The sequence below is a fragment of the Trachemys scripta genome, chromosome 8 (assembly GCF_013100865.1).
Source record: "Trachemys scripta elegans isolate TJP31775 chromosome 8, CAS_Tse_1.0, whole genome shotgun sequence".
In the NCBI taxonomy this organism is placed as follows: Eukaryota; Metazoa; Chordata; order Testudines; family Emydidae; genus Trachemys; species Trachemys scripta.
In genome coordinates, this window is record NC_048305.1 from 85,600,514 (window position 1) to 85,626,810 (window position 26,297).

The 26,297-nt window shown below is 42.3% G+C and overlaps 1 protein-coding gene across 1 annotated transcript in view; it reads right to left on the bottom strand.

The window, feature by feature from the left end:
• Positions 1-25,816, bottom strand: part of MSH4 (mutS homolog 4) — a 59,091-nt gene extending 33,275 nt beyond the window's left edge. Inside the window, exons 1-5 of the mRNA XM_034780088.1 lie at positions 25,567-25,816; positions 19,868-20,032; positions 8,520-8,683; positions 2,487-2,597; positions 119-234 (exon numbers count right to left, since the gene is read on the bottom strand). Of these exons, the coding sequence (XP_034635979.1) occupies positions 119-234; positions 2,487-2,597; positions 8,520-8,683; positions 19,868-20,032; positions 25,567-25,816 (806 nt within the window). The remainder of the gene's footprint in view (positions 1-118; positions 235-2,486; positions 2,598-8,519; positions 8,684-19,867; positions 20,033-25,566) is intronic.
• Positions 25,817-26,297: the final 481 nt, after the last annotated feature.

Consider the following 26,297-nt stretch of genomic DNA (forward strand, 5'->3'; position numbering starts at 1 on the left):
GTAGGCATGTGTGTACCAATTAATGAGAAGCCACTGGCCAGTGTATTAAATCTGTACAAACTGTTAAAATCTTTTATCTGGAAACGCTACTTCTTTTTCTTATTTAGGTTAAACGTACTTGGACTGAACCTCCATTAGGACAGTGCTGAATTCAGATGTACACAACTGTTCTATATATTCCAAGCCCTTTGTTTCATTGAAGTATTTTCTTTGGACAGTAGTAAAAGTCACGTTCTAATAACAACAAAAACAAAAACAGCAAAGGTTTCAAAATCTTATGGAAAGGAACCGTAGTGTTGTGGTGATTTGGGGAATCTCTGTATGTAAAAATGTGACACGGAGGCCCATTGGCAGTTTACAACTCTGGGTCAGCAACTTTTGTCAGGCCTGACATACTCAGTGTACCCCCACTCACCACTATTATGATCTGTATCTGGAAGGTGACATGTAGGATATCATGAGCAAATTGGTGGCACACTGGTCCTGAAGCTCACTGCATGGTGTATGTACAGAGTGTGTACAAACAGTTATAGGTGTGCTGGAATTATGTTCTTAAAATGTGTTTGGCAACCACTGCATGGGCCCAGTCTGCCTTGGACAGGGGAGTGTATGTTTGCTTGTCTGACTGGTCTGGTCATTAGGCAGGGATGATGAAGCTGCACTTACACTGAAGGTAAATAAAACCATCAAATGGGTAAGTGGGGGAGATAGCCTCTTAACTATCACGACGGGGGAACACAAAACTGCAAAAATTAACATGGCGTCGGCTCCCTGCTGGACACAGCAGGCTGAGCCCCCAAAAGTTCATTGAACTTTAGAAGATATAAGAAAAGACAAGAAGCTATTTTGGCATCCATCACTTGAGGGACTAAAGGAGTCAGAGCTCTTGAAATCAGAGAAAGTTGGATCCTTCAACTCAGGGGACTGAAATTTCTGGGAATGAATACAGATCAGAACCCTGCTTACACAAAGATTGTAACTTGCTTTAAAAATTAAGTTTAATCTTAGAAATAGATTTTTACTTTAGTTTGCTTGTAACCCTTCCTATTCCTTATACTTGGTAGCACTTAAACCTAAGAGTTTTTATTTAATAAACTTGTTATACTTTTACTATAAACCAGTTCAGTGCTTTGACTGAAAAAAGTGTTTGTCAAACCCCCATTAAATTAATGAGCTGTTGTTTACTGGCTCTTTAAAGGAGAAGCAAACTTAGCTTCTGTGAGTATTCCAAGACAGGACTGGACACTCCAGGGCAAACACTTTCAGGGAAATTCAGTATTGGGCACAGGTGTTGTGGTCAACCTGCAAAAAGCAATTGCATGGTGGAAGTCAGGATATGACCTGCATGCATGTAGGCTGACTGTTGGTGTCAGAGCTGTGAGCCACACCAGCATCACATTTAAGGCATCAGAGTTGCAGGGCAGGCAGTTACACAACCCCTTATTGGTCCAGGTTGAACCCCAAAGTGTCACAACTTATTAATTCTGGTTGATGCTATGAAGTTATTATAAAATTTTGCATCATAGAATGACTGTGTGTATGTGGAATCCATCTGCTGCTGACATGGACACCTCTATGTACCTACCAGACCAAGGCCAATGGAGAGTTGTTAACCTTAATCACTGTTTGTCTCTGGACCAAACAATGAACATGCTAAGGAGATTGGCTGGAGCTGGGAGAAACCACTTCCTCCAACTTGTCTGCAGGGAGGGGAAGTAGAGAATGGAAAACTGCCAAACAGGACACAGAGACAGAGATGCCAAAGCTAAGATTTTAAAATGACTCACAAGAGAAACAGTAAGCTTTGGTAAGAAGAGGGGAAGAGAAAGGCAAACATTCATACTGAGGGATCCAATTTAACTGCAGGACCGACAAAGGTCAGAGTAGGCTAGATGGGCTGGAAAATCTCCATAATTCAGAAGACATGACCTGGAGAGGAAGACACCCCAGAGGACTCTGCCCAAGCCTAAAGAACTCTCTAGAATGGTGAGGAACCTGAGGCAAGGAAATGTGTAATACATATGTTTATTATTTTATCTAGATCTATGCACTTCTCATTCTATTAAGTAAAGAGCAATACTACTTTAGAATCCTGTGAAAGTCTGTCTATGTGTCTGTTGGCTTTCACTGTTGCATGTCCCTGAAGAGGCAAACTGTAAGCCAGAAGGCTCACAGCTTTGGAAGGATTCTGGGAAATGTGCAAGAGCTGCTGGGGAGGCTTGCGGGAGATGGTATTACTTTTGGGACATAGGCAGTTGGACTGTGGGGTCACCACTGCCAAAAGAGGTGTCAGACACAAGGTAACACCTGGAGTGTGCGCGCAGAGGCCAAAAGCCAGGAACGCTGCCTAAACTTTGCCCAGCCCCAGTGAGCTAAGGGATTCAGCATTTGGATCCCCTCATAAAGACGGTCACAAATCTGCAACCATATAAAACCAGTCAAATAGGAGCCCTATAAAAACTAAATGAAGTCTAAAAAAAGATTACCTTGAAATTGTCTGTTATCAAACTGAACAATTTTGTTGTATTCCCTGTATCACAAGCAGTATTTGACATTATTATTTCTAATGGTGTTAAAATCTTGAGTTTTGTGATAACCTAAAAACAAAATTTAAACATAATTCATTAAAAATCATTTAGCAGTCTCAAAGTACATTTTCACAAATAAATAAAATAGTCCAGAAATAACTGACAAATTCTATAATCTTTGTAAACACTTTTAAATCAATTAAAAATTCCACTTAAAGGGATGTGCACACACAAAAACCAGGCAGACATCATCTATTCCCAGTCAGTGCCTGGGACTGCTAAATGATTTAATGGCTTTTTCACTTCCTGAGCTTTGAGTGCTGGTAACAGGTGAGACTGCATCATTAGGAACTTTGTGTTGACCACAAAATGAGGTAAGTGTAGTACAGAAAGCAATAAGATAAATATAATGCAAAAAGAGAGGATTTAGTTACACCTATTGCACCATGCTCCAAATATAGTAGATGAACATATATTATTATTTATAGCATGTAGAAATCTGCTAAATTTCTTTCCTCCTCTCCTTCCCTTTTATGCACTCTTGTCTCTCCAACTGCTGCATACAAGAACTAAAAAAGAAATAGCCTGCAGTAATAATTTTCCAAACAGAAGTGTCTGCAGATATCGCTCACTAATATAAAACAGAAAAATAGTTACAAAAATACCTAAAATTAAAGTAAAAGATTTGGATAATAATTTATCTCATGTCATGAATATATATGATGAAGCACCCCTGCAAAAAAAAGACAGTTACTCACCTTTGTAACTGTTGTTCTTCGAGATGTGTTGCTCAAATACATTCCAATTAGGTGTGTGTGCGCTGCGTGCACGATCGTCAGGAGAGTTTTACCCTAGCAACACTCGGTGGGTCGGCTGAGATGCCCCCTGGAGTGGTGCCTTCATGGCACTGGATATATGCCCCGGCAGACCCAGCACCTCCTCAGTTCCTTCTTGCCGGCTACTCCAACAGAGGGGAAGGAGGGCGGGTTTGGAATGGATATGAGCAACACATCTTGAAGAACAACAGTTACAAAGGTGAGTAACCGTCTTTTCTTCTTCGAGTGCTTGCTCATATCAATTCCAATTAGGTGACTCCCAAGCCTTACCTTGGCGGTGGGGTTGGAGTGAGATGTCGCGGAGTGAAGGACCGCTGAACCAAATGCAGCATCACCCCTTGACTGCTGCAATATAGCATAGTGGGCAGCGAAGGTCTGCACTTATGACCAAGTCGCTGCCCTACATATCTCCTGTATGGGCACGTGCGCCAGGAAAGCAGAGGATGAAGCCTGAGCCCGCGTGGAGTGGGCGTAAGGTGTGCAGTTGGGACACCAGCCAAGTCATAGCACGCACGGATGCATGATGTGATCCAGGACGAGATGCGCTGGGAGGAGACCGGAGGCCCTTCATCTGGTCTGCCACTGCAACAAACAGCTGCGACGTTTTCCTGAAAGATTTCATTCGCTTGATGTAGAAGGCCAGGGCCCTGCGAACATCCAGGGAGTGCAGCTGTTGTTCCCGTCGAGAGGCATCGGTCTCGGTTAGAAGATAGGGAGGAAGATGTCCTGGTTGACATGCAAGGCAGACACCACCTTAGGGAGGAAGGCCGGGTGGGGTCGCAGCTGTACCTTGTCCCTGTGGAACACCATATACGGTGGTTCTGATGTGAGTGCCCTGAGCTCAGACACCCGCCTCGCCGAGGTGATAGCTACAAAAAAAGCTGTCTTCCAGGAAAGGTACAGGAGCGAGCAGGTGACCATCGGCTTGAACGGGGCACCCATGAGTCTGGATAGGACCAGGTTAAGATCCCACGTAGGGACCAGTTGTCAAATTCGTGGGAACAGGCGCTCCAATCCTTGAGAAATCTGCTGATCATGGGATTGGAGAAGACCGAACGCCGGTTTTCGCCTGGGTGGAAAGCTGAAATAGCTGCCAGGTGCACTCTGATGGATGATATTGCCAAGCCCTGCTGTTTTAAGGACAGGAGGTAGTCCAAGATGGTAGGTAGGGGAGCCGTATGACTCTGAGCACACCAGCAGGAAAAATGCTTCCACTTGGCTAAGTATGTAGACCTGGTAGAGTGCTTCCTGCTACCCAAAATGATCTGCTGAACCAAGCGAGAGCAGCATAGCTCAGACTGATTTAGCCATGCAGCAACTACACTGTGAGGTGGAGAGATTGCAGGTTGGGATGACAGAGTCGTCTGTGGTCCTGAGTGATCAGGTCTGGCCAAAGCGGGAGTTGAATTGGAGTGTCCACCGACAGCTCTAGGAGAGTGGTATACCAGTGCTGTCTGGGCCACGCTGGGGCGACCAAAATCAGACGTGCTCTATCCCTGCGCAGTTTGATTAGGACCCTGTGGACTAACAGGAAAGGAGGAAAGGCATAGCATAGGTGATCCTTCCACTGTATTAGGAAGGCGTCTGACAGGGAACCCGGAGAGCATTCTTGGAGAGAGCAGAACATCTGGCATTTTCGATTCTCGCGAGAGCTGAATAGGTCTATCAGGGGAAAGCCCCACTTCAGGAAGACAGAGTGGATGACGTCCGGGCAAACCGACCACTCGTGAGCCTGGAATGATCTGCTGAGGTGGTCCGCTAAGGTGTTCTGGACTCCTGGGAGAAACGACGCCAACAGATGGATGAGTGGGCTATGCAGAATTCCCACAGACGAGTGGCCTCCTGACAACGGGGGGACGACCAGGCTCCCCCTTGCTTGTTGATGTAAAACATGGCCGTTGTGTTGTCTGTGAGGACTGCAACACAATGGCCTTGAATGCGCTCTCGGAATGCTTGACACGCCAGGCGCACTGCTCTGAGTTCCTGTATGTTGATGTGGAGGGATAACTCTCCTGCCGACCATAGCCTCTGTGTATGGAAGGTTCCCAAGGTGGGCTCCCCATCCCAGGGATGACGGATCCATGACTAGGGACACGGAGGGCTGCAGGGCGTGGAATGGCACCCCTTTGCACACTGATTTGGGGTCCAGCCACCAGCCTAGAGAGGCTAATATCCCTCGTGGGATGGTAACCACCGTGATCAAGCTGTCCTGACTTGGGCAGTATACTGTTGATAGCCAGGTTTAGAGTGAAAGTAGTTGCAGCCTGGCATGCCTGGTCACATACGTGCAACAGGCCATGTGTCCCAGGAGGCATAGGCATGTTTTCACGGTCGAGGTCGGGAAGCTTTGCAGGCTGTGGATGATGTTCGCCAGGGACTGGAAGCATGCTTCCGGCAGAAGTGCCCAGCTAGGCCTGAGTCTAAGACTGCTCCTATGAATTCTATCCTCTGGGTTGGTACCAGAGTGGATTTCGCGACATTGAGCAGGAGGCCCAGTCAATTGAACATGTTCATGGTGAGCTGAACATGAGACTGCACCTGATCCCTGGAGTGACCCCTAATAAGCCAGTCGTCGAGATATGGGAACACTTGGATCCATTGTCGATGAAGGGAGGCAGCCACAACAGCCATGCACTTGGTAAACACCCTGGGGGCTGTGGACAGGCCGAAAGGAAGGACGGTGAATTGAAAGTGCTATTGATTGACCACAAAGCAAAGGAAGCAGGACGGGGAAGGGTGGGGGGAGAAAATTCCGAACGCGGTGCCGGACCAGTCGGTGCCGCAGGGGCACTCCGCACCGAAGACGATGGTGCCAAGTCCCGGCATGCAGAGGAAGGGACTGGGCTATATGCCGCCTCCATAAGGCGCTGCTTCAGTCTGAAGTCCCACTCCTTTTTGGTCCCGCGCCATGAAGGCGCCATTCCAGGGGGCGCCTCAGCCAACCCACCGAGTATTGCTAGGGTAAAAATCTCCCGACGATCGTGCACACGGCGCGCACACACCTAATTGGAATCGATATGAGCAAGCACTTGAAGAAGAAGAATGTTATGCCTAACATGGCATTCCACAGGTGTGACTGAGGAAGTACCTTTTCAATCAGAAGTAACTTTCTGGGTTTGCAGCTGCAAAAGTTCATGGTGCTCCTAAAGGTCATGAGCTGCAGACTCACTTGGACTGTATAAGGCTCTTTGAATTAGGTCATATTTTAGATCTTGTAACTTCTTATGCATACATGTTCATGCTACAGTCTAACCTGCATTATTTCTCTGTTTTGGTGGCTCAAAAGATACGTATTTAAACCAGCTTTTCCTTTTCACATGAGATACTCATTGTGACAGGGTGTACCACGTGTTTGACGCCCTCCCACCTTGGCTAATCCTGCCCCAAGCAGGTTTCCTTCTGGTGGAAAAGAGCAGTGAGTTTAGATACTCCACTGGCTGCAAAGAGAGTCCACCAGGTTCAGCAGCTGGCAGAACCATCAAGAATTGGTCTTCCAGCAGCTAGAAGGATCAGGAGCAGAAAGTCAAACAGGGCACAACAGACAAGGTAAAAAGGACTGTCTGCTTCCCCTGAGAGAGGGGCTAGTTCTTCTGGGTGAAGCTGAAAGAGGAGAGGAAGGATGTCCCCTGTCTTGATCCAAAAGTCTGTGCTGCCTGGATCAGGAGGCAACTTTGATTTAAAGTACAACTGAATTTTGCTGCTAGTTTCTTATCTAGGAAAGGATTAACATCTACATATACCTAACAAGATCAATTATTATGTATTGTTTCTAATTGTATTATTTTCAGTAGTGCCCAAAGGCCCCAAATTAGGATTTTGGCTCCAGTATACAGGTGATAAGGTGCTGTACAAAAAAATAGAAAGACATAAGCCCTGTCTAAAATCTCTTTCAGTCTAAGACAAAATGCAACCAGTGTGACAAACAACTGAAAGGAGGTGGTAGGGGAATGAGAGTAACTATAATAAATTAATGAGACTTCATCGACTTAATAGTTCTGAACCATCTAATATATTTTTGTTTGGGCTGTGGCTGCCTAACCTATCCATCATTAGCTGCTTAGTTTTTTGGTGGCATTACAGCAGAAATAAGTCTTAAGGAGGGATTTGTAGGAGGAGAAGATAGTGGCCTTAACATATTAATTCAGGGATGGTGTTCCATGCATAAGGGGTGGCATGAAAGAAAGTGCAACAATGGTTGAAGCCAATATCATTGGCAAAGCAGAGGTCACAACACAATAAGAAAAGTATGGATAACAGAGGGGCATTGTAGTGAAGGGCACTGAAGACAGTGGGGCCAGAAGATGGGAAGTTGATGGAGGGGTAAAATCAGAGTGACAGGTAAAGGGAGATGATCTTAGCAGATATGTTTTGTATGGACTGAAGGGTGAATGTGCTGTCAGGGAAGCCAGCAAAAAGGAGGTTACAGCAATCAAAATGTGAGATAATGAGGAACATGTTTTTGCAGTGTGTACAGTATGAAAAAGGGCAGATTTTAAAAACATTAGAGCAAAACACAGCAGGAGTTGGACAGAGCTTGATGTGGGAGCATGGGAGAAGAAAGAATCAAAGACGATACAGGTTATGTTTGAGTGACAGGGAAGACAGTGATGTCAACAGTCAAGGAAAATGCAGAAAGGACTTGAAAGGAGTTCCATTTTTATCATGTTAATTCTAAGATGGAGACAATTAAGAGGGGATGTCAGATTGAGAGTGAGACTGAAATACAGGATTGCATGGATGGAGACAAATCAAAATTAGAAAGGTAACTTTGAGGATCAAGGCCAAGGACAGGGTCATAGTGGAACCCCAAAGGAGAGTGGGAAAAGGGAGGAGAGAGAATCCAGACACAAATAAATACACTATTACCGAAGAGAAAACTCACTTGCTATCATGAGTTGATAGACTCTTTTAAGAGAGAGAGCTTCAAAAATGAGTATCCAATGTACAAAAAAGCCAGCATAAATGATGTTACTCTTCACATTAACAATGCTACTTTATTTTTTGTATTACTCTTGGTATGAACAAACTGCAGCTATCAATCAGAGATTTCCTGCTATTATTTATAAAAACTTCTGACAAAAAAGGACATCAATAATAATCTTCATCATTATGTAAAATACTACCATATACAGCAACCAAAAGTATTCAAAATTACCTTAGCATAGGTTGTATTGTCCGCAAATTGGGATAATACCACTTCAGGGTTTTTTAAGTCAATACTAGCCATTCCTACTTCACCTCTGGCAAGTCCTCTCCCTTCTACTACAGCTACAATAACGGATGCAACCAAATGAGCAGAGACAGCAGATGAGGATGTAACTGCAAAACAGTAGTATACGTTTATAGTTATGACCCAGTTCATGATAGAGTGAACAATGTATGTACTTATATCCCCCACTCACAAAGAAGCAAAAGTCTAGCAATTGTCCAAATTTACCTAAAAATTTAAAGTACAAGTTTCTGGATTCTATATTTGATGTACTATGCAGAGAATGAGCCATATTATCAATTATTTGAACACCATGTATATATGTGAAAAAATAAAGAACAGAGCACATGTACACAAATAGGGGGTGAACACGAAGAATGACTTTTTAAAGGTGCAAATATGTGTAGAAAATACAGTGCATGAGCACTATTTCTGCATTATGAAAAACAGGTGAAGAATAGAAGGGCTATTACGATCATTAAGCATTTGTAATTTTAAATACAAAACTGAGGGCAGCTATTATTGCAAATCAAATTTAGACAAATTAAAATATGGAGAGAGACACTGAAATTAAAGGTAGTTTTCCATTAAAAGTGTAGTTCTGATGAGGTGTCCCTAAGTTTGTCAAATACTAAGCCAACCTTTCTGAAATTTCATATCTGATCTTATGCTAAGGGAGAAATTTTCTGATGTTTGTGGAAAATCAAACAATGCATTCGAGACAAATTATGTAGGTTTCACTTTGGTGAAATTTTCCTAACCAATCTGGCTTAGAAATTCCGTGTTTTGGTCTCTTGGAGTTGGTGAGGAATCAATTAGTGAATGTGGTTAATATGTACATCGGGAACTGCACAGAGTTCCATATATATGCACAGCACATACAAGTGCTTTACAAACTCCAACAGGAGCAAACATCCAAAAACATACAGAAGTTTTGAGGAAATAGGAGTGGTGTTCTAGATGAAACATGGTTTAGAGAGACAAGCACAGGGCTAAAACGTCAGAAAAGCCTATCCTATTCCTACATCTGCTGAGGACTTACTCTTCTTTCCACTTATATAGAACTTCACAAACATGATTTGACTATACCTCAAAACATCACAGGAGATGATGAACATCATTATCTCCCATCTTCCCACTAAGGAAACTGCGGCTTAAAGAACTGATTTGCCCGTATCAGACTGCAAGCAAATCGGTGTCAGGATTTGGTTTAGAATACAGGTCTCCTGACTTCCACACTGAAGCCTAATCCTGTAGACCAGATGTTCTCAACCCATTTTCACTCAGAACCCTTATAGACACCTGACCAAAAGCATCCCATGTATTCACACTCTACATACTATTGTAATAATCTTTGTACAAAATATGCCTTGTAACATATCATTTGAAAACAAATAACTCACTGGAGAATAATATCATGGTGATATGTATATAGCAACATTATATGAAAGATATGAATTCCCCCATATGATGTCATTAACACATGTTCAAAACAAAACAGCCTTGCCTAGGCAAAAATTGTTACACAGGTCATTCCTAAACAAAGGAATGCATGTTTGCCTCAATTTCCATATAAGTAGTAGACAGAATCTTTCGAACGGCAGGGGGAAGAGATGGCAGGAAACAGAACAATTTGCATTTTAACAAACACAAGTAGGGGCATGGAGCCTCCTTCACCACCAGACTCGATGTTGCTTTTCTTACTGCTTGAATAAACTTTACTCTGAAGGGTAACCCTCAGAAGAATCCATTTAAAAGGTTCACTGGACTATAAAAAAAGGGGTAGAGAACCTCACATTCTCTTTCACCTAAAACAAAGGCACCAGAACCTTTGATGAAGTAAAAGGTAATTTATGATCTTGCTGGAAAACCAGGGGTGAGAAAGGCCATCTTAAACAAAACCTTGAACCAAACCTTGCTAGATTAAGTTTTAGACTTTTAGATGCATGTTTTCACTTTTATTTGTTTGTAACCATTTCTAATTGCTATCTCTTATACCTGAATTCACTTAAAATCCTATCTTCTTTTGTTAATAAACTTGTTTTATTTTTAATCTAAACCAATCCAGTGCCGTGTTTAAACTGAACTGTTAGGTAACTCCATCTAAAGTAACAAACTACTGAATATTGACTTCTTACAGGGACAATGTACCTTAATATCTGAACTATCCAGGCTGGTCATTGCAGAACACACGTTTTTGGGAAAATCCGGGAGTCAGAGTGTGTTGGGGTCCTCTTGCAAGTAGTAAACAAGGCTTGTGGAAGCCAGTGTGTGACTGGTGTGTTGCTGGCAAGCTGCTGGGGTCAGAGCTTGCCGCCCCAGGCATGCGCTTGCAGCGCTGGTGCCTGGAGCCGCCCCTGTTTCTCTCTCAACCCTTCCATGCCCCCTCACACAGCTCTCAGCACTACTTCCAGAGGCTATCAAGCCAGTTCCACAGCTTCTAGATGTCCTGTATTATCATGTCCCAGAACTGAACACTGGGAAGGGGGAGAATCTCCATTGTGATTGGGTTTGGGGATGGAGCAGCAGTAGCAAAAGGGGGGGGGGTTATTTGGGGGAACAAGCTGCTACTTTCTTGCTCTCCCTTTGCTCCTGCTGGATCTTCACAGCCATAGGATACTGCTATGTGGCAAGGGGTGGGTTGTTCTCAGCTAATGGAGTGCTAACCAGCAGGCAACCCTTAGCAACACACCTGAAGGCATGGCTCCATCATTTGAGAAATATTGCGGTAGGCTACAGGGCACCATAGACAAGACACTTAACTAAACTGAGACACAGAGAAGTTTAGTTTATATACCTATTCTTTGGCAAATTGATTCTAGGAATATTACATTTAGACAGTATTCTTTATTAAAAGGTACAAATGGCAAACCATAAGCACATTTAAATAGCTTTGTTTAGTGTCTGGGATTATTTGTTTCACATTTAATGTTATGTATTTCCAAAGAACAGGCTAGTGGAGAAATTACTAATGACTTCTTTTCAAGGAAATTGTGGGTGAGGTAATATCTTTGACACACCTTGTCTCTCTAATAACCTGGGATCAACATAGCTACAACACTGCAAACAAGAAAACTGTGACCACCAGAGTTCTTGACAGACCCTAATCCTGTTTGAAGCCACTATAAAACAATTGTCCAGAAAATATGTCATTAATTAGAAGGTGATTCTGAAATGTAAAAGACCTTCAAATTAGGCTGAGAAAAATTCTTGCATATGGTAGATACATCACATTCAAGCTTTATTTACAGCAATTCCACAGTATGTAGCTTTTATGGCACAGAGAGATTTACTGAGATATCAAACAATTTGAAACTGAAAGTGAATTACTGCTAAATCCCAGAACTGTCAAAAAGTCAATACGTTAGATTCTTTGCTAGAAAGAAAGTTCTTTGCTCTGCCTTTGTGGTATCAGGCAGTGTTCTCATCAATCTTTTTCATTTTTTTTAATCAAATATTCTTCTAGAAGGCAACATCTTCATCAATCTTTTTTCTTTTATCAGTCAAACTTGCTATCACAGTAGTCAACCTCTTCATCAACTTGTCATTTCTCCCTTTTGTCCACTTCACTATTAACCTTTTATCAATTTATTGCCAGATTTGGATATAGTATAATAGTTTAAATCAAAGCTAATTCAAAATAAAAGCTAAATAAAAATTACAGTAATATTACTACTTACTTTACAGATATAGTATATTTCATTCTGAAGGATCCCAAAGCACTTCACATAGTAAATCCTTACACCAACTCTGAACTGAAGTCATCACTGAGATGGAGGGTGTTAGCCAGCTAATACAGAGCAATATGATATGAAACAATTATGTGCAAGGGGACATTTTGGTCCAGATATTAGACCAAACTTTTTTTAAAAAAATACTTTCCCCATTTAGGTATTTATAACATGACCAAGTAGTATCTGAATGCAACCCAAAATTCAAACACCTAGCAGTCTGAAAGTTTAATATCCCCCACTTGCTTTGTGATGCGAATGTATGCAGATGTTCATGTCAATGTTTCCTTTTTCCTCTCCACCATCATCTTCATTTATTGTTCAATTTCAAGGAAGTTGTTGTGGGAAAGCTCATGTAAATAAATGGGTTATATTTTGTTCTGTAGGTGGTAAGATTTATGCTCATTCTCAGAAGGGAGTTCCAAGCAGTGGGTCTACTGGAAAGAAGCCACAATCCTTTACATTTGTGAGTTTCCTTCGGGATGCACTCACAACTCCAATGTCCCTGAGAAGCACATGTCAGCTCACAAGCAGCCTCAAAGATCAAGATCAGAAATTTACATCGGATTAGTTATTGAACCACGTGCCACTGTAGTGTCTGAAGCACTATGGTGTTTTTGCTGTGCAATGTTGATTAGAAGGTGGATTGCTTCATGTTGTGCTATCTAGAACATCTTAATAAGCAAAGGTATGAGACATTGCTGTAGTAGGGTGGAAGCAATAAATATTCAGATCATAAGTAGGAAAGCTGTGTTTTACATGAGGGAAATGCAGAGCTGGGAGTCATTGGGACACTACTGAAGCTGGAGTCTGTGGCAGTTCACAACCTATCCTGAGATTTAACATGTGTCAAATGGGATGTGGGAAAGGAACTGAGCCTCCTGGAACTGTACAAGGGAGTGTCCTTGAGAAGCTGATGCCCACCACAACCCCCTCTTCTGCCTGAGAGGAAGATTTTGAGCCAACATAGTGCCGAGAGTCTTTGCTGGTGCCGGGTTGTTCCGGTACCAGAGGCGCGCTTCGGACCGACAGCGCCTGATCTGCGCACAGTGCCAAGGACACCGGGCTAAGTGCCGCTTCCATTAGGAGCTGTTTTAAACGAAAGTCCCACTCCTTTTTTGTCCCAGGCTTGAAAGCCTTACAAATGCGGCACTTATCTGGTTGATGGGATTCCCCCAGACACTTCAAGCAGGAGTCGTGGGGGGTCTCCCGTAGGCATCGGCTTGAGACAGGCCGAGCAAGGCTTGAAACCCGGAGACCTAGGCATGGGCCCTGGTACTGGGGAGGAGGGAAGGGGATAAACCCCGTTTCCTCCAAGTACTATCTACACTATCTACAAAACTTACTATTAACTACACTATAACTGTTAAAACTACACTAAACAACTATCTACAGTACAACGAGTAAAGAATGGAGATCAGCTATGCCGCACTCCACAGTTCCAATGACTGTCACGGGTGGTAAGAAGGAACTGAGGGGGTGCTGGGTCGGCAGGGGCATATATCTGGCGCCATAAGGGCGCCACTCCAGGGGGCGCCTCAGCCGACCCACCGACTGTTGCTAGGGTAAAAATCTTCCGACGATCGTGCACGTGGCACGAGGACACCTAATTGGAATCGATATGAGCAAGCATTCGAAGAAGAATGGCTAAATCCTCTATGTCAGCATTCAGACTTGAAGTTCATGGGAGTCTAGTAATTCCAAATAATGTGCTCAGACCACTGAGACACATAATTTATGGAAAATTGCCAAAATATGTCTTTAAAGAGAAATGCACACATGTATGTTTAGAAGACACACTTCAGTGATGGTTCATAAATTATACAATGTCAAGCATCATCTTCTGGCTTTGTTCACCCTCATTCTCATATTTCACTTTCACTATTGTCATCTTACATAAAGGTAAAATGTCTTACTTTCCTCCCCTTTGAATTATTCCATACCACTGTACAGTGCCTCTCTTATCAGAAGACAGAGAAGGAACATTTAATATTTTTGAATACTGCCAGCTCACTGTATATACCTGTCCTGCCAGTTCAACACTTCAGATGAAACTTAGAATGTAGCAATTTCCTCAAATATGCTAATTTTGCAGAAAATAAGGCACAACAGTCTTTAATTTACCAGAGCCAACTTGAAAAGGAGGTGGTCTGGATTGATATGAAACACTTGAAGAAATTTTAAAGGTGTGAAACCCAACCTTTAACTTGCACATGTCCAGATATTTACAACTTCCTAGTACAATTCATGTAAAAAAAAAAAAAAGGAATTACTGTCTTACAGATACCAGCAGAATCCAATGACAGAGGAAGTGGCCCACACAAATGGAAGGGTACTGCACCTATTGAAAACTTAAGATATCCAACCTATACTGTTCTGTAAATTCTGGGGTCAAGGACTGGGACACCACCTTGCATATTTTAAGAAAGAACACCTTCACTGTCTTGGCCCAAGAGAGAGACAATGATCTTGTGCAATGAGCTTTGAAAGAGACTGCTACTTCCTTGCCTCTCCTGATGCATATCTCTATCATAAATTCCTTAATCCAGACTGGTAAAGTAGACTTCAAAGCTATTTGTCCCTCTTGTGACATCCATGTGTCACAAAAAGCATTTCCAATTGCCTGAAGGTAGCTGCTCTATTGTAAGGAATCCTGAGAAGCAATCCTTTTAAAAATTAAAAAATAAGTTGCAAAAGTAAGGGAATTTGAAATTTAGAGCTTCTAGTCATAATCATGCATATACAATTTGGATGGAGAAAATGCATATTATAAATCTGAAAAGAACAGAATATTTGAGGTTACTGTCAGAAGAGGATGGAGCCAGCAAGGGATGAAGTTGCCCCATGCAAGACCTCTACTTTTAATGAGCTGATCCCCAAAATTCTTATCCAGAGAATCGCCTGAATTTCTTCTGATGTGAAATAATCACTGCACACACAACAAAAGGTTTCCAACATATGCTGGAGAGGTGGTTCCTTTCTTGTAGTACATTATAGTACTAGTAGTATTGTAGTTTCACCCAGTCCAATTAACCATTTTTTCTTGAGTATGAGGAGATCAATACTAAACAGTAAATCTGAAGTACAATGCATTTTTACTGAGTATCAGACTTAACAGATTTTCTGACGCTGGCAGTTTGAATTAATGGAAGAATAAATAGTGTAATTAGAAGAAATTAACAATGGAGCTAGGAGGACAGGAAGAAAAGGAAAAGTAAGAGATGGAGAGAAAAAAAATAGCTATAGATTAGGAAATTTTATGCATTCATGGTCTTAGATTTTAAAGTATTTCTTTCACAGGAATCCCACAGATCCATAAAACCGCAGAACGGTGTTACTGTGTAAGGCAGAGGAGAGATTAGAATTGTTTTTTCTTTGTTTTAAATTACATGACACAGATCAAGTTCTAATTTGGAAAAAGGGAAAGAGTTCAAATAATTAAAATTAAATTAAGGGGATGCAGGGCCCAAATGTGCAGGATGCCCAGTTCCCTCACTTCCTTTGGACCACAGTGGGTATTTAGAGCACTCCCTATTACACGGGATCAATCATTCAGAGAGGGAAACCAAGCAGTAACTGTTGAATGCATACATACACATACCATGTATGGGAGCATTACTTCCTTGCTCAGAAAACCTCCTTAGGTGATCAACAGACCCAGTACATTTTTTCTTATCTTGGGAAACAAATTATAAATAATGTATTTTGTGTCAGGATAGTCAAAATCAGCTGACACGCTACTGTTATCAGTTTCTGACCAAACTCTTTAGTAGTTTTAGGCATACAGAGTTGCAGGCCTTTGCTCATGAAATTAATTTCCTCTGTTTGCTAATATTTGACAAATTTCAGGTTACAGCATAAGATATATCTCTGAAGACAGGAGGTTGTTTTAATCATATGCCAGTGAAGCAAATATATCCATTTCATGCAGGCACTTTTTGAATTTTAACTGTATGTTTTTAATTCTGAGTTGCCCATGTGCTATAGCTATTATGTCATTTTTCCACATTTCAGAAGCAATCTCTCTTTGTCAAGCGCTTTGTTTTCCCAATTAATTTGTGCAAACTTTAGTTCTAAAACTTACCATTTAATAATGTTTCTGGTGAGACTTAACCCTGTTTTGACAGACGTTATGCATTTTTTGAATATGAGGGCATTCAAACCCAGCACTTCCCTGGGACCCGTTGCTGGCTACTTTTCAAATTATGTCCTTAAACTAATATCTAGTAGAGGTACTTTTTATTTTGATAGAATACATTCTCTTTATATTTTATTCCATTTTGGTTTCACTGGATGACAAAAAGGTAAACTATTCTATTTCTGTCATTAAATGTGAAGACAATAAAAAAGGACTTAAAGCAATCTTCCTGGAAAACTAAAGCTGTTCATATGTTCTATATTTCTCACAACCATAACATAACTTTGCAGTGCCCTCTACTGTGCATCTCAGCAACTCCTTTTGATACCATGAACCAGAGATAAACATGTCCACGAAAACAAAGGAAGCCACCGCAGGTCAGAAGCAAGCAGCAAATTTGAAAATGCTGTGGAAATAAATAAATACACAAATTTGTGTGCCTGCAGTCAGACAATCTGTGCTTCAGATTAAGTTTTCTTTCATATCTCATTGCTTCCTCTCCTCCAATGATCCAAGAACTGTTAGCCAAAACTGGAGAAACCAAGTGATACAATCTTGATACAGATTTGGGGGGAAATGGATTTTTTTTAAAGGATCCCTTTACCGCTATGTTGTCTATTGAGGCTGTAAACTCTCAGGCATTAAGTAATAACAATAATAAGGATAACAAAAGCTATTCTATAACTATCCCCTAGCCTCAGATAAAATTTCCAAAGTCACAACCAAAAGTCTGTGCTTAAACTGTATATGGGACAATTTGTGTTCTTCTGACTTAACCAAATGCTTGAAGATGAGAAGAAAGCAAGTAAGATGCAGGCATATGAGTTGAAACAGGTAGATTCTACCAAGAGCATCTAGTCATACATAAGGCTATGATTTAATCATGGGTATTTTTAGTAAAAGTCATGGGCAGGCCATGGGCAATAAACGAAAATGTACAGCCCGTGACCTGTCCAGGACTTTTACTAAAAATACCTGTGACTAAATCTTGGGGCGGGGGCCTGCTAGGGGAGGATGTTGGGGGGGGGGGCTGCCGCTGCTGGGGGCGGGGTGCCCAGGGCCAGCAATATCAGCTGCCAGGGATGGCCCGAGCAGTGGCTGCTCCAGCCACCTGCCAGAGACTGCTGCCGGGGCCTCCCAACCAGCGGTTGGTGTGGCTGTCCCTCGGGCCATTCCAGCAGTGGCTGGTGTGGCTGTCCCAGGGCCACCTGAGCAGCTGGCCCTAGAGTCAGCTACTTGGGCGACCCTGGGTCAGACACACGGGCTGCCTGCAGAAGTCACGGAGGTCACAGAATCAGTGACTTCAGCGACATCCATGAGAGACAGATCCCTAATCATACAGCACAAAAATGGTGTCTTGTTCACAAAAGCAAAGCCATCCACCAGTATTTTCACTTACAAGGCAACACCTATAAACTCCACCTACACCCCAAAACAATCTAAGCATATTATTTCTAAAAATAAAATATATTTAACTCCAAAAAATCTGATTCTACTATTTCTCTTGAGTTTGGACAGGCTTAGTGTGGAGGGATACAGGAGGGGCTGAGATGGTTCTGTGTGGTGCAATATGGGTGTGGGCGGCTCTGCAGAGGGGCTCGTTGCGGCGGTTTGGATGTAGAGGGAATGGGATCCAGGTCAAATGGTTGGGGCTCAACAAGGGGAGGTCTGGGTGTGGAGGAATGGGGCTCAGCAGCGGGTCTTGGTGTGGGGGGATTGATGGGGTGAGAGTCTGGGTACATCTGGTTGGGGCTCAGTGGGGTGGGGACCCGAGTGTGGGGAGTCTGACGGGGTGGTCCAAGTGCGGGGGGGGGGGGGCCACCGGAGGGGGGGGTGGCCTGTGGGGGGGGGTCTCAGCCAGGGTGTGGTCTGGATGGAGGGGTGGGGGTCCAGATCCAGGGGGGAGGGTCTCAGGAGGGAGTCTAGGGTTCAGGGGGCTCAGTGGGGGGATTCTGGGTGTGGGGGGTGAGGCTCAGTGGGGGGCCGGGTATGGGGAGTCTGGATACCTAGGGGGTTGGGCAGATGGGAGAGCAGCTCTTTCCCTGCAGCTGAGGAGTGATGGGGGCAGGGGTGTGGAGGGTGCAGAGCTTCCTGCAGCTGGGTGGGTTTCTGGGAATAGGTCCGACCTGCTCCTTGTAAGGGAAGAGGAAGTCATGTCCTCCCCTGCCTTCAGCCCATCTGGGACTAGTAGCTGAGCCCGGCAAAGAGTAAGAGCAACCGGCCAGGGCATCCTCAGGCCCCCCACCATGCAGTGATTTACCTCTCCACTGGCTGCTCCGGATGCCCGAAAAGACACACCCAGGCTGCTGGGGAGGGGTACATGATCACTCTTGAAGCTTCCCTTTGCTTCCCTGTCAGAAGTCAGTTTTCTGAGAGGAAGTCAAGAAATCTGCAGGGGACATGAATTCTGCATGCGTGCAGTGGCACAGAATTCTCCCAAGAGTAATTTTAGTATCAGAAGACCCAACACCTAATATTAACAGAAACTCTGTCCAAGGGGCTGTCATGTTCTGGGGTGCAATCCAGGGCAGTGAGGGGTTATGTCACTGCTTGCCCTGTAACCGTGAGTGACTCAAAATGCTCTGCTGCTGGAGCTCCCTCATCTGGAGGCTTCCAACCAGCAAACATGCATGCACTGAGTTTGTGTACGTTAAGCAGCCCTGGTTCAGCACTCTGATTCCAGCAGCCTCCTTGTTATACTACTGCCACACTCTTTGTTGTGAAAGAACTCCTTGAGACGAACTAGAAGAATTCTGCTGCTAACTCCTTCACATGTTAGTGGATTCTGGATGAGAGCTTTGCACTAGCAAAAGTAAAAATTACTCTTCCTAAAAGTAATGGGGACAAAGCTGATTTTGTTGTTGTCTGACAAGATAAAAAAATATAGAGTACAAATTTAGGTAAAAAGAAGAGCAGGAGTACTTGTGGCACCTTAGAGACTAACAGATTTATTAGAGCATAAGCTTTCGTGGACTACAGCCCACTTCTTCGGATGCATATATGCATCTGTTAGTCTCTAAGGTGCCACAAGTACTCCTGCTCTTCTTTTTGCGGATACAGACTAACACGGCTGCTACTCAAATTTAGGTAAAGTTACCTTAGTAAAGTTACCATAGACTCACCAACATGTCCATATACTTACACCAAAACTAAATAATTTGAGAGAATATTTAAATTCCAATTATATCAATTATTTTGAAGAAGAATGCAAGAAAATGTAGCTAATCAGTAACTAAAAAAATATTTTTCTTATGTACATCTCCATCAATGCTAGGTATCCTATATAACGTAATACCCCCAAAATACATGAACATAAAAGTTAATGTTAAGTATGTTACTATGTAACATTAAATTGTTAAATTATATTTAAAAAAATAAGGCTACAGATTTAAAGAGAGCTACTCCTATAAAAATATCAACTCTACCTGAATATCCCATGAGAGGAGTCCTGCTTCTACAACCTGATCTACTAGAAGAGAGGGGTGTTTTTCCTATCCAGGCACTATTTAGACCTCTTGCAGAAGAAGAGCTTGTAAAATTCATTGTGCTAACATTTTCTGCATACGAACTCTTGTCCCCAAAGTATGAATCTATGAAAAAAAGTCAGAGCATCTCTTGAAAAGATAATGCATAGATCACTTTGCTATTTAAGTCACACAAACTCCATAAAATAAAATTAACACAATCAGACATGAATTGTTTTGTTTGAAAAGCAATACAAATAAGGAAAAATAGTTAAAAGACTGTTAAGACATCTTAATGGAGAAAGGTTAATATATACAGTCACAGAACCCAGGGAGTTTGCTGAATTGATATTAATATTTATATAATCCAAGTATAAAAAGAGAAAAAGTAAACTTCAGTAGGATGCTATTTTGGAAACCAATTCATATTGATATGGTAATTTCTCCTTAATGTCATTACTTTATACTGACAGCAAATTCCCTGCTTAGGATGTTATACTAATATTATGTGATAAAAAGCCAGATACAATGCATAATTTCATATTTGAGGGATTTCTGGGTCTATAAAAGGGGCTGCTCTATTTGTCAGATTTTCTACCTTCAGTTGCCCGTCTATTTCAATAATAATATCTGAAGTTGCACAAAGTGCTTGTGAAAATTCCCAAGTCTGAAAAGGGTCATAAAAAGAATGTATTTGCCTAATACTGAACACACATTTTAAAGGGTAATAAAAACGAAGAGAAAGAACCATATTCAAAAACTCATTCAGTTAAATTATCTTCTTCTGCCTATATGGTTCAACTCAAAGTCATATAATTTAAAATTTAAGAACTGGTGGGCTTCCGGAATTTCTATTTTACTGATGAATTTTAAGATGGATCTGCACTGTAAATTCTAAGATGGCGCATTTACCTCAGAATCTGCTCTCATTTTAGTATACTAGAAACACTACAATAGCACAGATGCAGCGTAGACACTTACTACAACAAGAAAGGAGTTCTTTGGTTGCTGTAGTAAATCCACCGCTCCAAGATAAATTCTTTCATCGACCTAGCAAAGTCAACACCAGGGCTTAGTTCAGTTTAACCACATCACACGGGGCGTAAAATTTTTCACAGCTCAAAGTGATGTGTCACTTTGTAACAAAGAGCAGGCCATCTGTGTTTAAGATCTTTAACTGAATTTAAATCTGTTCTCTTGAGATAAATGCACCAACGTATAGGAAAGTAAAGAATCATCTGAAATTAGATTTACATTTTTTGATCCATCTTGTGTTAAATAAAGCAAGAATATGTTTTCTCATATCCGAAGACCACATTAAATGTAAAAAAAAAGCATTAACATAACAAGGTCTGTAAAAAAAACCACGGTTGTATCCTATGATATTTTATGAAAATATGGTACATTGGTCTATAATACATTGCACTTAGAAACTGCTAAATGCCTAATGGATTTCTTGAAATTATCTCCAGATGGTTAGCACAAAAATACACAGTTTACACCACCACATTTATGTAATAGAAATCTTGATCACAAAATACTATGACTGAAATACCATTAAAGGACTTGACCTTCACTAGTCCTTACTCCCTGGAATAACCCATAATATTTCCTATAAACAGTTGTTCCTGCAGTATACCAATTGTTGTACAGTGGCAATTGATTTTTTAAATGGCACCCACAATATTACTCATACAAGCTAGGGCTGAAGTAACAGTTTAAAAAACATAACACTTACCCGCTGCAGTATGTTAGTTATTTTCCTAATAATAAAATGGAGACCACCTGCTGAGGGGAAGATGGCCAGCTAAGTCCCAGTGGCAAAAGCCTGAAGTACCTCTCTATGCTCTTTAATCATTTCCATTAAATAATCTTTGACCCTAATGTCCTAATCTATTAACATAATCCTGCACATTGAAGCAAGGGGAAGTTTAGACAACACTACAGCAAATTGTGTCATGGGCTCCTTCACCTCCACACAAGCCAACACAACATTCCCATTCCACATACAAGAAAACAGGTAAGGTATCTCAAACAGATATTAGCTAAATGTTGACTTTTTAATGATACTCAATGTATATATATCAGCTCTAGTGCTTTGAACTTTGGCCACTGGTACTTGGCTGGCCATGCACCTCCCATTTAATGGTATATACCAGGGGTAGGCAACCTATGACACATGTGCCAAAGGCGGCGCACGCGCTGATTTGCAGTGAAACTCACACTGCCCGGGTCCTGGCCACCAGTCCAGGGGGTTGGGGGGGGAGCTCTGCATTTTAATTTAATTTTAAATGAAGCTTCTTAAACATTTTAAAAACCTTATTTACTTTACATACAACAATAGTTTAGTTATATATTATAGACTTATAGAAAGAGATCTTCTAAAAATGTTAAAATGTATTACTGGCACGCAAAACCTTAAATAATGAATAATGAGTGAATAAATGACGACTCGGCACACCACTTCTGAAAGGTTGCCGACCCCTGGTATACACCATAACCCTCCTCCCTACCTGTGCTGAAACCAGGGCCCTGTCCCTGCTGAACACCTGCAAGCTGCCACATATTCAACTGTCAGTACTCTAACCCACAATACAGCTTGTGTGGCTCTAAGTCCAAACCCATTTTGTGTGTTCTTGTATGCTCCAGAATATGGAGTACTCCAAGCTTTACTATGTGCTAGAGGTTATACTAAATGAGAGTAATTATTTGTGATGGGTGGGGGCTCAGCACAGATGCTGGGCTCCACCTTATTCAGCCTCAAGGACCAAAACCTGTACCATTGAAGCCAATGGGAGTTTTATCATAGCTTTTATGGTCCTGTCCTGATGGCCAAAAAGAGTATAGTTTTCAATTGCATTAGTGGGAAGTAGCTTAACACAACTGCAAAATTATTAGAGCTGTCAATTAATTGCAGTTAACTCATGTGATTAACTCAAAAAAATTAATTGCGGTTAATACAATTAATTGCGATTAATAGCCGTTTTAATCGCAGTCAAACAATAGAATATCAATTGAAATTTATGAAATATTTTGGATGTTTTTTCATATACAGTGTATTCTGTGTTGTAACTGAAATCAAAGTGTATATTTTTGATTATAAATATTTGCACTGTAAAAATGATAAACAAAAGAAGTATTTTTCAGTTCACTTCACACAAGTATTGCAGTCCAATCTCTGTCGTGATTTACAAATGTAGATTTTTTTTTGTTACATAACTGCACTCAAAAACAAAACAATGTAAAACATCAGAACCTACAAGTTCACTCAGTCCTACTTCTTTTTCAGCCAATCACTAAGAGACAAGCAAGCTTGTTTATATTTACAGCAGATAATACTGCCCTCTTCTTATTTACAATGTCACCAGAAATTGAGAACAGGCATTTGCTTGGCAGTTTTGTAGCCAGCATTGCAAAGTATTTGTGTGCCAGATATTCTAAACAAAAGTCTTAAAAGAGCAACACTCTGAGCAGAAACAACAGAACCCGAACCAGCAAAAGAGAATAACCTTATCCTGGTGGCATCTGACTCAGATAATGAAAACGAACATGCATCGGTCTGTAATGCTTTGGATTGTTATCGAGCAGAACCCGTCATCAGCATGGACCCATGTCCCCTGGAATGGTGGCTGAAGCATGAAGGACCACATGACTCTTTAGTGCATCTGGCATGTAAATATCATGCAATGCCCGGCTACAACAATGCCATGCGAACACCTGTTCTCACTTTCAGGTGACACTTTAACAAGAAGAGGGCAGCATTATCTCCTGCAAATGTAAACAAACTTGTTTGTCTGAGCGATTGGCTGAACAAGAAATACGACTGAGTGGACTTGCAGCCTCTAAAATTTTACATTGTTTTATTTTTGAATTCAGTTTTTTTTTTTTACATAATTCTACATTTGTAGCTTTCATGACAAAGCGATTGCACTACAGTATTTGTACTAGGTGAATTGAAAAATATTTTTATTTTGTTTTTTTACAGTGCAAATACTAGTAATCAAAAATAAATATAAAGTGAGCACTGTACACTTTGTATTCTGTGTTGTAATTGAAATCAATTTATTTTAAAATGTAGAAAACATCCAAAAATATTTAAATAAACAGAATTGTATTAATGTTTAACAGTGCGATTAATAACAATTAATTTTATTGTGCGATTAATCATGATTAATTTTTTTAATCCCTTGACAGCCCTACAAATTGTTAACTACATTTTTAAAAACGTTAAAAGGTCTTTTCAATCATGTTAGATTTATTGAGCTAATACAACTGAAAACACCTTTTTGACCCATCAAGGTAGGGCTTGTGGGAACAGGATCTAAGGGCTTATCTACATAAAACTGTACCATTTTAACTATACTGGCATAGTTAAAATAGTACCACCATCCCTAGTGTGGATATAGATACACTGGTATAAAATGTGCTTCCCTAAGAGAATGGGACTAAGCTCTACTGACATAACAGTATACTTTATGTCCACAACTTAGAGGTTGTGCAAGTGTAACTATATTGATTAAAAAATTACACCTCTAACTAAAATAGTTATACCAGCACAAAAAGCATGCATAGACCTAGGGTGACCAGATGTCCCGATTTTATAGGGACAGTCCCAATATTTGGGGCTTTTTCTTATATAAGCTCCTATTACCCCCCACCCCCATCCCGATTTCTCACACTCGCTGTCTGGTCACCTTACATAGATCAGACCCTTAAAATGATGAGGCTACTTCCTGCTAGGAACAAGGTTTTATTGGCTCAGCTGAGGACTTGACCTGATACTGTTAACTCCCTCTTACCCCAACTATTTTAGGTAATTAGAAGTAAACTAAAGCAAATTTTAAAAATGTGGAGGAATTTTTGATGGGTTTAGAAAGCAAATTTTTTTTCTTAATGTTAATGTTTATTTTAACATTAGCAATATCACATCTCCCCACTTTCTTCTCATGACGGGAGATCTGAGTATTGCTGCCATAGGAGACTTTAATTTGAGCTGCAGTTCCAACTCCATCAAAAGGAGAAGAGCATCCTCCTTACACAAACAACAAGGAGTCTGGTGGCACCTTAAAGACTAACAGATTTATTTGGGCATAAGCTTTTGTGGGTAAAAACCTCACTTCTTCAGATGCAAGTGAGGTTTTTACCCATGAAAGCTTATGCCCAAATAAATCTGTTAGTCTTTAAGGTGCCCGTGCCACCAGACTCCTTGTTGTTTTTGTAGATACAGACTAACACGGCTACCCCCTGATACTTGATACCCTCCTTACACAGGCAGCCCATCTAACTGCTCAGGCCAATGGGACAGAGATGTTTCAGGGACGGGATACACGTGGATGCAGGAAGCTGTTCAACACTGATCCCCTGGGGTTGCAGATTCCTGTTTCCCCTTCCCAGGAGCAGCAGTTGGCCTGGGCAGGTTGGTGGCCCAGGGAAGGCACGGCGGGAGGACGGGCCTATCTCCATCTAGGGCGCTAGGCAGCTCAGACGCCCCGTACAGAGGGCCGGCAGCTCAGGGAGGGCGTGTCTGGGTAGGCCAGCCCCACTGCTCCCACCTCCTGCTGCCGCAGAGAACAGCTGCGGCCCCAGCCCCGGCCCCGGGGGGACGGCCCTGCCGAGGGAGTCTGCCTCTCGCTGGGGGCCGCCGGCGCTGCCCGCCGTACTCAGCGGGGTTTGCAGCAGCCCGAAGTGGTAACGGGGCAGGTGCTCCGTCCCGGACGAGGACGAACAGCGGCCAGAATAGGAGGCAGAGGCCTCCTCCCGCGCTGCCGGCCTCCTCTCGTCGCTTCCCCGTAACATCTCCCTCAGTGCAGGCACCAGAGGCCACACACAAAATGGCGGCACCGGCCCGACATGAAACCCGCGCATGCGCAAACAGGAAAAGACGCCCGCCGCCGCAATCCAGTATACCATGGCCGCCTGGAAGCCATTTTGTTTTGGGAATCATAAGAGCCCTGCCGCGTGTTTTGCGGCTGGCCCTTTAAATCCCCGACATGGGAGTGGGCATACAAAGCAACTGCTGCTGCACAGTGGGTTTGGTCCCCGTCTGCCCGAGCAGACAAGATATAAGAGCCCCTTGGGGAGGCGCCCTGGAGCTTCCCCTTGTCCCACACGCTGCTCCTAGCCCAGGCCCTCCTGTGATCCGGTCAACGTTCACAAGCCCCTTGCTCCGCTGCGTTACCCATATACCCTACGCCACCCCCATACCCCATTCCTCTTCCCCTGCAACGCTGTTTTCTCCAGGGGCTTCCCCTCACCCCATCTTCCTGAAGATTTCCTCTACCCCAGGTGTTCCTGCCCTTCCCCTTCATTTAGCAAAGATAAGGTTGAGGGTGACTTGATCACAGGCTACACCTATCTACATGCAGATCAGCTATTTAATAAGGGGCTCTTC